The 11,093-nt window shown below is 53.5% G+C and overlaps 1 protein-coding gene across 1 annotated transcript; it reads right to left on the reverse strand.

The window, feature by feature from the left end:
- Window positions 1-278: 278 nt before the first annotated feature.
- On the reverse strand, window positions 279-9,491 carry BCL2A1 (BCL2 related protein A1). Its single transcript, XM_007078179.3, has 2 exons — window positions 8,905-9,491; window positions 279-565 (listed from the first exon to the last, which is right to left on the reverse strand). The coding sequence occupies exons 1-2, from the start codon at window positions 9,319-9,321 to the stop codon at window positions 458-460; spliced, it is 525 nt and encodes a 174-aa protein (XP_007078241.1). The 5' UTR covers window positions 9,322-9,491; the 3' UTR covers window positions 279-457.
- Between the last annotated feature and the right edge of the window lie 1,602 nt (window positions 9,492-11,093).

The following is an 11,093-nucleotide window of genomic DNA, read 5'->3' on the forward strand; positions in this document are numbered from 1 at the left end:
GTGGGCCAGGGAGCAGAGTCTGTGGGGAGGGCATCTGCGGAATCCCCTAAGTATCCAGGGTCACGGGGGCCACCGGGAGGCAGGATGTAGACCTCACCCCCACACAGTCGGAGGAGCGACTTGGCGAATGACTTCTGGGTAACGGGCACCCCTTAAGAAAATCTGCCCCAGGGCAGAGGAGGCGCCCCCTTCCTGGCCCCCACCCTCTTCCTTCAATCCCCGTCCCCTGCCTCCAGCTTTGCCCTTCTGCTCGACTCCCAGGCAGGACGCAAATTACGTACTGAGACAAATACGGTTTATTTATCAAAATGAGAACAAAATCCCCGTAACTCTGCAAGATCGAGTTACATCACCAAAGTCGTTTGTCCAGTGGAAGTGCGTGCCGGCAACACTTAGTGCAAGAGTCAAGACAGCCAGGCAGGTTTCACAATCCAGAGTGTTCTGTGCTTCTGGCCGCTCAGTAGTAGTTCTTCAGGAGAGACAATACCTTACAGATCTTTCCTGTAACTTCCAGAAAGGTCAGCCAGCCAGACTTGGGTTCGAACTTCCTTACAAAGCCGTTTTCCTGTTGGAGAATAAATTTCACATTTTAAAAATCAGGGGCGACAGTTTACTGGGATGGAGAGCAAAGGACCCCCGCTTAACAGGCAGCTCCTTGGTCACCTCTGCGCCCGCACCGGCGTCGCTCCGTCCACCGCATCACCGCCCCGCAGCCCTGCTCCGGGCCTCTCCGGGGCAGCGCTGACCGACAGAGGTACGGTGAGAGCCACAGAGGGAAGTTTAAGGTTCCACCGGCCACATCTTTTAATTTTTTATTTTATGTGTTTAAGTTTATTTCTTTATTTTAAGAGAGAGAGAGAGAGTGAGCAGGGGAAGGGCAGAGAGAGGGAGAGACAGAATGTCAGGCAGGTTCCGCACTGTCGGCACAGAGTCTGATGTGGGGCTCGAACCCACAGACAGCGAGATGGTGACCTGAGCCAAAATCAAGAGTGGGGCACTCAACGGACTGAGCCACTCAGGTGCCCCTAGCCACACTTTTCACTTTTTTAGTTAAAATGTCGGTTCATTTCAAATGTTTATTTATTTTTGAGAGAGAGAGAGAGAGCACGAGCATGGGAGGGGCAGAGAGAGAGGGAGACACGGGATCAGAGGCAGGATCCAGGCTCTGAGCTGTCAGCACAGAGCACGACGTGGGGCTCAGACCCATGAACAGTGAGATCATGACTTGAGCCCGAGTCGGACGCTCAACTGACTGAGCCCCCCAGACGCCCCACCCCTCCCCCGCCACGTCTTTTAAAGTAAGAGAAAATACGTAAAATTAATTTTAAAAATAGATTTAATTTATCGAAAATACTATGACTTCAGTACGTAATCAGTATGAAAATGCTTGAGATATTTTATATCTTTTGTACCAAAACTTTGCAATTTGACATGCGTTTTGTACTCACAACCCATCTGCACTGAGACTAGCCACGTTGTGAGTGTTCACGGCCATCGGTGCCTCGTGGCTACCATACTGGACGCACAGCTCTGGAGGAAGGTCTCATTTTTTCCCCTCTTTTTCAACTGTCTGGTGTTGCGATGTGCATGTATGTTTGTAAGCGGTACTGTGCAGAGTCAGGAGGACCCACAATAAAGCCAGAGTCAGTCGGTGCCTCTGAGCCTGTGACAAGGTGGTTTCCCGAGCACGGCCAGCGCACAGACAGCGGTCAAGGGGATTTTCCATCCGAAGGATTGCCCAAGAAAACCAGGATTCATTCTCTTTTTGATCGGGGTTTTAAAACAACAGAGTGTGAAGGGCCCACTGTAATTTATGACCTATCATTACAGGGCATCCTTACGGCAAAACGCCTCTGAGATCGCCCAGCCTGACGCCCTCCGTTATCCTGACAAATGCGAAAAAAGTAAGCTACCTAAAGTTACCTGACTTCCTAGCGCCTGGGCCCGTACGGGAACGCCAACGCTGTTCTTTCGTTCTGCAAGTGTCCAAACAATCACCCAAAGGATTAGAAAATTGTCGGAATAATTGTTTTAAATGTTCGCCTAGTGAACATTTGCTCTGCCTCCGGCAGGTTCCAGGTCCTGGGGTGACAACCGCCTGCTAGCAGCTCGGAGCCCGGGTGACTCCACTTTGGGGCTGGAAGAGACCCGTTATCCGGCGCCCGGGGCCTCTTCCCGAGCACGGCCAGCGCACAGACGGCGGTCAAGGGGATTTTCCACCCGAAGGGTTGCCCAAGAAAGCCGGCTTCTGTCCCCACAGTGTCAAGTGCAGAGTCATGCCCAGCACACGCTGTCATGGCCTAACGCAGGGAACAGGCTGCTCCTTCTCTCCCCCTCCTCCCCCTCCGCCTTTGCACACGCACACGTTTCCCACGCGCCCTCACCGCCTCCCTTCCCAGGATCTTCGTGACCCTCAGCAACGAGGCACTCTCCAACGACCGCTTTTGCTAGGACAGTGGTCACTGTGTGGCACGTAGCATATCATCTGACATACACTCAACTTCTCAGCTAAAGAGCGTGAAAAAAAGGAGTAACTGACAAATCCAGCTAGAAGATTAGAGGTTGGGGCGCTTGGGTGGCTCAGTCGGTCGAATGTCTGACTTGGGCTCAGGTCACGATCTCACGGTTCGTGGGTTCGAGCCCCGCGTCGGGCTCTGTGCTGACAGCTCAGAGCCTGGAACCTGCCTCAGATTCTGTGTCTTCCTCTCTCTCTGCCCCTCCTCTACTCCTGCTCTGTCTCTCTATCAACAATAAATAAGCATTAAAAAAAAAAAGATTAGAGGTTTTTTAGCCATAAAAAGCTAAAGTTAAAAGAAGGAGAGAATTCACAGTAGCTAAAACATGGAAGCAATGCCAGCACCCCTCAGCTGAGGAATGGGTCACCGAAACGTGGTCCATACATACACCAGAATACTACTCAGCCTTAAAAAGGAAGGACGTTCTGACACCTGCCACAACGTGGATGAACCTTCAGGACACGAGGCTCAGTGAGCTAAGCAAGTCACGAGAAGACAAATACTGTTTAACCCCATCTACACAAAGTGGTCACAATAGTCAAACCCATAAAGACAGAAAGTAGGGTGGTGGCTACCACGATCCGGGGTGGGGGGTGCAGAGTCCTGGGGGTGGATCCTGGTGACGTCCCACAACAGTGCGACTATTTAATACTGTTGATGTGCACGCTTAGAAATGGTTAAGCCCGTACCTTTTACGTTACGTGTATTTTAACAGAATAATAATAATAATAATAAAAAAAACCAGAAAAGAACTGACCAGGAAAATATTTACATTTATCATGAAAGGGCTCATTCAAGGGTAAGAGACTCATCATCGAGCCCCTAAGAGTTGAGAAGACAAGGGCTGTTGAAAGCAGAAACACGAATCACGCACAAGGGTGTGGGGGAAAATTCAACATTACCGGCAGTTAAAGAATTCACATTGTAATACGGTCTTACTGATTTTTAGACCTGTTAAGTTGACCTTGTTATTTTGAGTCTTGTGAAATCCCCCAAATTATTTTTACTGGTCCTGCCCCCTGGTTGGTGGGGTTGTTGGGTCATCCCTCCATTGATAGAGCGCTTTCGGGAGGCAGTATGCATTCTGGGAGCAGTGCGATGGGCCATCCATCATTAGACACCGATCAAGAGGCGGCCTGCTCAGCGATGGGGCGGAAAACCCACCCGGGGCCAGTCTTGAAGCATTATTTCCAAGAAGGAAGACAACCCAAATGTCTAACGATTCGGAACTGGTAAAGTAATCGTGACGCATAAAATTGGGATATTCTGTAGACGTTACAAGTGTTGGCGTGCAATACATTAGGCAGGTGATCTCAAAGGAGAAAACTCACGTTCCTCAATCGTCACTGCACAGGACACGCGCACGCAGATGGTTACAGTGGCAGGAGAGACGTTTCCTCTTTCAAAAACATATTTCCAGTGACACTATTTGTATCTTAAAACCATTGTATGAAACTAGAGAAACAGGGATTCGATATCTTGTCCGTAATGTGGGAATAAAGAAGGAGCGCACAGATCTGGTTCTTTCCAGGAATAGTTCATTAGGTTCGGGTACCGTGGCTTCAGAAAAGCCTAAGCCGTAAAATAACGTCCTGCATCAATAATGCAAAGAAACCCAGATCCTCAGGATGTTTGACATCTAGGAAGACACCAGCGTGATCCCCGCGTTTCCCTGGCGATTATTCACTACGTGTACTCATCCGACAAACGTTTACTGAGCTTCGGCCACATGCCAGGTGCTGTCTGAAACAAACTGGTTTCTGAAACAAACCCCAAACACGCAGGACCCCTGGCCTCACGAAGCTTGAGTTCTGGTCACAGAGAAAGACAAGGAACAGATAAGCAGTTACGAGGGAGTCAAGCAGGGTACAGGATAGAGCGGTGGTGGTGCCGTCAGAGACGGGACGGCTAGGGAAGACTCCCCGAGGAGGGCAACCGTGGCACGGACCCCTGGGAAGGGCAGCGGGGCCGATGCAGACCCCTGGTGATTCCAGGCAGCGGCCACAGCAAGTGCAAAGGCCCTGAGGGCGGAGTGTGATTGGCTTATCCAGGGAGGCTGGAGCTATGAAGCAAAGGAAAGGCTCACAGGAGGTGGGGTTGGTTGGGGATTTAGGGCCAGACCAGGTAGGGCTCTGACTACAGCAGTCAGGACGTTTATTGTACTTTTGCTCCCGGGCGAAGGGGCGTTTGGGAGGGTTCCGATTAGGCCAGGACACGAGAGAATTCACGTCGTTCAGAGATCACTCTGGCTGCCGTGTGGGGAACAGACTGTAGCAGGGCAAGGATGGAAACCGTAAGAGGTTACGGCCGGCGTCAGACGAAGGAGGACGCGTCCCGGGTGGGCTGGGTGCATGACCGACCGACAGGACTGGCTCGTGCCCCGGACGTAGGGTGTGAGGGAGAGGGGTGGAGAGGGACGCCCCAGGCAGAGCGCGTTCCCGAAGGGCCCAAGGTGTGGGGGAGGGGGGCTAGAATTCCGTCTTTCTTTTCATTCAATGACTGTCAATCTCAAGTCAAAATTGGAGAGAAATATCAGGAGAACTTGGCCCCCAAATCTAACGAAGCAGAGGATGTGAGAGACTCAGGGAGGTTCTGTCCCCTCGCTGCTTGTGCTTCACACTTCGGAAACGCCTCTGCCAGCCGGGCACCCAGCCACGCGGGCACAAGTCTCTGTGTGTCCTTCTGTTTGGTGCACAAAGACCGTCCTTTAGAGCAGGAAGATCATAAACAGCCGTAACCAAGCAAACAAAAACGGCTCGTCTCGCCCCTTCTGACTCTTGTGGTTGCTTGGGAAGTACCAGTGCTGACTGTGCGTCCCCGTCTTGAAAGGGGCTTTCTTTCCGTGTTAGGGTGGTTTTCCGAATTACATAGTGAAGCCTCTTGAAATCTCCCGTGTGCCCTTCACAGCTGGTCCTAGCGATACGCTGCTCTTACCTTTTCCCTTCAGGGCATCTGGTTTAGATGGCGACTAATATCTAACCCTGGCTGGTATAACTTGGGAGGACCGAACCTGGTTAATCGGGGAAGTTTGACAATATTACCGCTAACAATAACCCTACACTTGTACTGAGTCTTATGCCAGGCGCTTCGTGTGTAACACTAACTGATTTAATCGTCACGCCGGGTCCTGGGAGGAGGAAGCATTATTCTCCCCGTTCAGCAGACGAGGAAACAAGGTTCCGAGTAGTAGCCTGTGGACGTCCCACGGGCACTGAATGACCCCAGAAGCCAGCCCAGGACCGTGTGACCCACAGTCGGTGCTCATAGTATCCAAGCGGCCGACATACTGCCTTCCTGACCCAAAGTTTTCATGACGTGTCTGATCGTACTTGCGAAGTACTTAGATCACAGTAGTTCTCTGGTTGTGCGCTAACTGACCTTCTCATCTTTCGTGATGCACGCGCATTTCTCATTTGGAGCCGGTGACAAGCTTTCCGGACGGTCACGTCTGACCGATTTTCACGGATCGGGAAATCTCGACTGCAGAGCAGCCATCTGCCCCGAGATGAACCCTCACGAGTACGTTTACTTGTGTCAGCCCGCCGTGCTAACGTGTTCGGACTCAAATCCTGACTCCTTCACGCGACCCGTGTCTCGTGTGGGCCGAAAAGGAGCGCGCTGTCAGGAGCGCGTCCGTCACGTCTACGAGCGAAGCCGTCCAGGTGTGAAAGTCCGGGGCTTCAAGCCTACCTACACCCAACGACCCCGTGAAGGCTGAGTGTGTGCGTGGGCACGCGTGTGTATGTGTACGTCCACTCGGGAAGGCTTCATCCTGCCGCGCGCACACTTACACCAGGCCACCCCCTGAAAGATGAGTCCGCTTCCGGAAACTCTCAGAGACCATCCCATCGCCCGGCCAAGGGCTCCACGAGCTCACAAAACACTGCTAAGTCGTTAGATTTCGAGTAACGTTCATCACAACGTGTATGCTGCAGATACCACGTGGGGCACCAGGACACAGTCGGAGCCCGCAGAGAGCTGAGAACTGAATTCGTCTGCACCAGAGGAGTTTTGCTTTCACTGGAAACCTCCGTGGTACGGTGGGAATTTCCACCCGTTGCCCACAGCTGAGAGGAAGAGAGCAAGACCCACCCCGCCCCCCGCCCCCGCCATGCTTCATCCAGCCCCGAGTCAGTCTGAGTTGGTGGGGGGACCAAGTGCGGGATGCCCCATCATGACACCGGAAAGCCTTAAACAAGATGCAGGGGACATCCCGTAAAATGTGACTGCATCAAAATTTAGAACATTTGTAATAACCAGGGGCACCTGGCCGGCTCAGTCGGTGGAGCGTGTGACTCTTGATCTCGGGGTTGTGAGTTCGAGCCCCACGTTGGGTGTAGAGATTACTTAAAAATACAATCGTTAAAAAATAAATACATAAAAAATAAAAATAAAATATAATAACCAAAGACAGCTATAATTTTCTTTAGAGAGAGAGAGAGAGAGAGAGGGCACAGGTGAGGGGCAGAGAAGAAAGAGAGAATCCCAGGAGGGGCAGAGAAAGAGAGAGAGAGAAAGAGAGAGAGAGAGAGAGAGGGGATGAGTGGGAGGGGGCAGAGAGAGAGGGAGACACAGAATCCGAAGCAGGCTCCAGGCTCCGAGCTGTCAGCACAGAGCCTGACGTGGGGCTCGAACTCACGAACAGTGAGGTCATGCCCAGAGCTGAAGTCGGTTGCTTAACCAACTGAGCCACCCAGGTGTCCCTGATTACATTTTCTTAACCCAGTGGATTGGGGAAATTAGGACAGGCTGCCGCGACCGAACACTGGTCAGCTGGTTGGGGGGGGCCTTAGCAGAGCCCCCCTGGAGGGCAAGGATCAAGTACGTCAAAAAAATGCACATGTACCAGGACCCAGCAATTTGATATTCCACAAGGGAGTGCATGGATAGAGATTCTGTGATGTATTGTTGTGATCGCAAACTGGAAATAACTGAAATATCCATCAGCCAGAGATGGCCAGACGTTCAACAGCATTTACATACAACAGCATAGATGTAGGGCTCTTTTTTTTTTCTGTAGTATTCTTTAAAATAATATTTTAAAGGCCCTTGGGTGAAAAATAAACCCAGAATAAGTACCACGTAGTATTTATATGTATAAAAATTTTTTACAAAAAAGTAGTGTGTATATTTTCTATAGAGTTATTCAATAGGCAAGATTTGCGTGGAAAATAATTGCTAAGAATGCATATCTCCCCTGTGGGGAGAGGAGAGGGCTAGGACTGGGGGTTGGAAAGAGGATCCATGGAGCCGTAAGTAGTTTCAGAAAGTCAGTTGTTAAGGAGCACCTGAGCGGCTCAGTCGGTTAAGCGTCCGACTTCGGCTCAGGTCCTGATCTCACGGTGTGTGGGTTCGAGCCCCGTGTCGGGCTCTGTGCTGACGGCCCCGAGCCTGGAGCCTGCTTCGGATTCTGTGTTTCCCTCTCTCTGTGCCCGTCCTCTGCTTGTTCCCTCTCTCTGTCTCTCTTCCTCTCTCTCAAAAATAAATAAACATTTAAAAAATAAAGTTTAAAAAATAAGTCAGTGTTAAGGGTACTGGGGTAGAAAGACAAGCATGAACATCCAGCCGTGGAAAGCCCCTTATCAGTGCCTTCTAACAGAGCCCCTCCACCCCCCAGTCTGGGCTTTCTGAGGCTTTGATAATAAAGTGAATTGTTACTTGGAAATTCTTCTATGAAGCTTCTTGCTGGTGGTATAGCACGTTATTATTATTATTTTTAGTCAACAGGCTTTAACAGCCAGAATTTGTCATGTTGGAAAATTGAGAAAAAAAAAAAGAAAAGAAAATCAGTTTGTAAACAATGAACTTGCAAAAATGTACCCGTCTTTTGCAAAATAGTAAATACCCAAGTATAACAGCATCTGATACCACCTCCTTCTGTACTAATTCTACGTTGTCGTGACAGCCTGGCCACAGCTAAGTCCTCCGCTGGGCGCTGCGCCTCTGACAGGTGCCCTGGGGAGACGCTCTCGTGCTCCCAAATCTTACCCCCACTCGTAAGGCCTTCAGGAGTCAAAACTGGAACCGCATGTGTTTTCCAGCTAGAGAGTTCTAGGATTCACTGGAAATGAGCCACAACTGTCTTCTTATTATAAAATGAGAAACTTCAGGGGCACCTGGGCAGCCCAGTCAGTTAGGCGTCCACCTTTCATGAGATCGAGCCCCGAGCGGAGCTCTGACAGCACAGAGCCTGCTTGGGATTCTGTCTCTTCTTCTCTCTCTGCCCCCCCCCCCCCGCAACCAAAATAAATAAACAAGCTTTTTAATAAAAACGAGAACCTTTAAAAATAAACCACCTGAAGAAAACAGTTTTTTTTTTTAACTGGGGAGAAACTGTCAATTCCTAGTTCAGAGGTAAGAACAACGAGAAATATCCCACGGCACATACCCAGCCTCCGTTTTGCCGGATCCATTCTCCCGTGTGTTTCGTGATGAACTCGGCAACGAAGTAGGAAACCTTGAACGCATCCGCGTCTGGGACGATCCGCTCCTGGAGAAGCTTCTTGATGAGGATGCCCTCAAACGCAAATATAGTCACAATCCTGCCCCAGTTGATGATGCCGTCTTCAAATTCCTTCTCCATCACTTGGTGGAACATCGTCCTGGCCGTGTCTACCGACCCCACGTGGAACTTGTCCAGGCACGGCTTCAGCTGCTTCTCGACCTCCCCCTGGACCGAGAAGGCCACGTCTTGTAGCACTTGGGATACTCTGCTTGGGTGGCACCCGGGCTGGGGCCCCTGCAGAACGTGCTTCGTATAGTCCCGGGCCAGCGTGAGAACGTACCCAAACTCGCCGTCCGCCATCCTCTGCCCGCTGCGCAGCCCCGTCTGGAGCCTGCTCTCGGGGAGGCGGCGAGGTGACGGCAGGTGAAGGCTCGCGGCCCCCGGCGGGGTGTGACGCACGGCGACGCGTGGAGGCTGGGGAAATTTCCTTTTGCATCACCGGGCGGTATCCTTCCTCCCAGTCACTCGGCCTGGGCGGGTGTGAAAGAGAAAGTTGACGGCGTGAAGCAGGAAAACGGCTCGGCGAGAGCCCACTTCCTCAAACGGTGAGCGGTGGACGCAGGCGCTCAAACGTCTCCCGTGGGAGGATGTGGAGAAGCCGGAGCGCTCCCACGCGGCTGGCGGGCAGGCGGGGCGGCGGCCCCCGCGAGAACCCGGCCGTTCCTCGGAGGGTTGCGCGTGGGATTACGGACGGCTCGGCAGCTCCACTGTGGAGCTCGCCCCTGGTCTGGAAACAGGAGCCCACGCCCTCGCACGCGACCTTCACCGCAGCGCCGGGGACGGCGACCGGCTCGATCGCACAGTGCGAACGGTCACCGCCGGATAAACGGGTAAGTGGCGGAACGTCACTCAGCCCCGAGACGAACGAGGTAGCGAGCGGGGCTGCGACAGCGACGGGGCTCCGACACACCACGGGGCCAAGGCAAGCAAGCCAGGCAGGCGCCGTGCTGTGATTCCATTCAGTATGGGCCGCCCGGAATAAGCGGGCCCGTGGAGACAGCCGACTGGGGGCCGCCGGGGGCTGAGGCGGGGGCTACTCCTTCCTGGGAACAGGGTGGGATTTGTGACGAGACGGTGGGGAGCCGCAAGGTGGTCGCACGGCACCGTCAGTATACTGGACACGGCCGCCCTGTCCGCTCGTAAACGGGTCGTTTCACACGGTGTGAATGCCACCCGCAGAGAAGTGTCCCACAGAGCCACCCAGCGGCTGCCGCGGGTTCGTGAAGATCTGGGATGGAACTTCCGTCCGAAGCAGACAGAACAGGGGCCTCTGGAGCGAGGCTCTGGCGGCTCACCCTCGCCCCCTGGGACTTGAGCGTGGGTGACACGGGCGGACGGCACCCCCTCAGTCTTCCCCCCTGCCAGACACACAGCAGAGTCCTGCTCGCACCGCGTTCTGAAATCAGGTAAATTATCCCACGTCTGAATCAGAAACCACGGGACCAGACGGGGCTCTAGACTTACGCACACAGGTCCCCGGCTCCGGCCTCGCCCCGCCGCCTCCCTCCTTGCCCACCGCGGGCCCTGCGTCTCTACGATGGGATGATGGGACGGGAAGGGACGGGGAGGGCAGGCTGGCCTTGGGGCGGAGGTGGGACAAGGCGGGAAGCCCGGTCGCCGGTCGCTGGTGCTGTGCGAACGCGGCCCCACCCCTCTCCCCGCACCCGCCCCTGCACCCAGGAGACGCGGCTTCCCCGCGAGGACGGAGCTGGGCAAGTGCGCAGTGGGACGTGAAGGGCACCCCTATCACCGTCTGGAGCTCGGGCAGCGGCCTGGGGACCCGGGGCCGGACGTGGCCAAGTGTCTGGCTGAGAGGAGCGTCGGGGACAGAGGGCGGATTTCGAGTCTGCTCAGCAGAGCGCCCGGTGGTTCAGGTGTTTGGGGGTCACCCCGTCCCCGGCCGGCCGTGCTGCCAGCAGGCGGGAGCCGTGGGGGTTGAAAGAGAGCACAGGCGACACGCGCTCCCTGGAGAAGCAGAGTTCACTTTCCATCCACTTGTGGAGTGACCGCGAGCCTTTCCGTCAGTTTCCACAAACCACTACAAACCGGGGGAAATTCATGCTGACTTGTAT

This window comes from Panthera tigris, chromosome B3 (assembly GCF_018350195.1).
Source record: "Panthera tigris isolate Pti1 chromosome B3, P.tigris_Pti1_mat1.1, whole genome shotgun sequence".
Taxonomy (NCBI): Eukaryota; Metazoa; Chordata; class Mammalia; order Carnivora; family Felidae; genus Panthera; species Panthera tigris.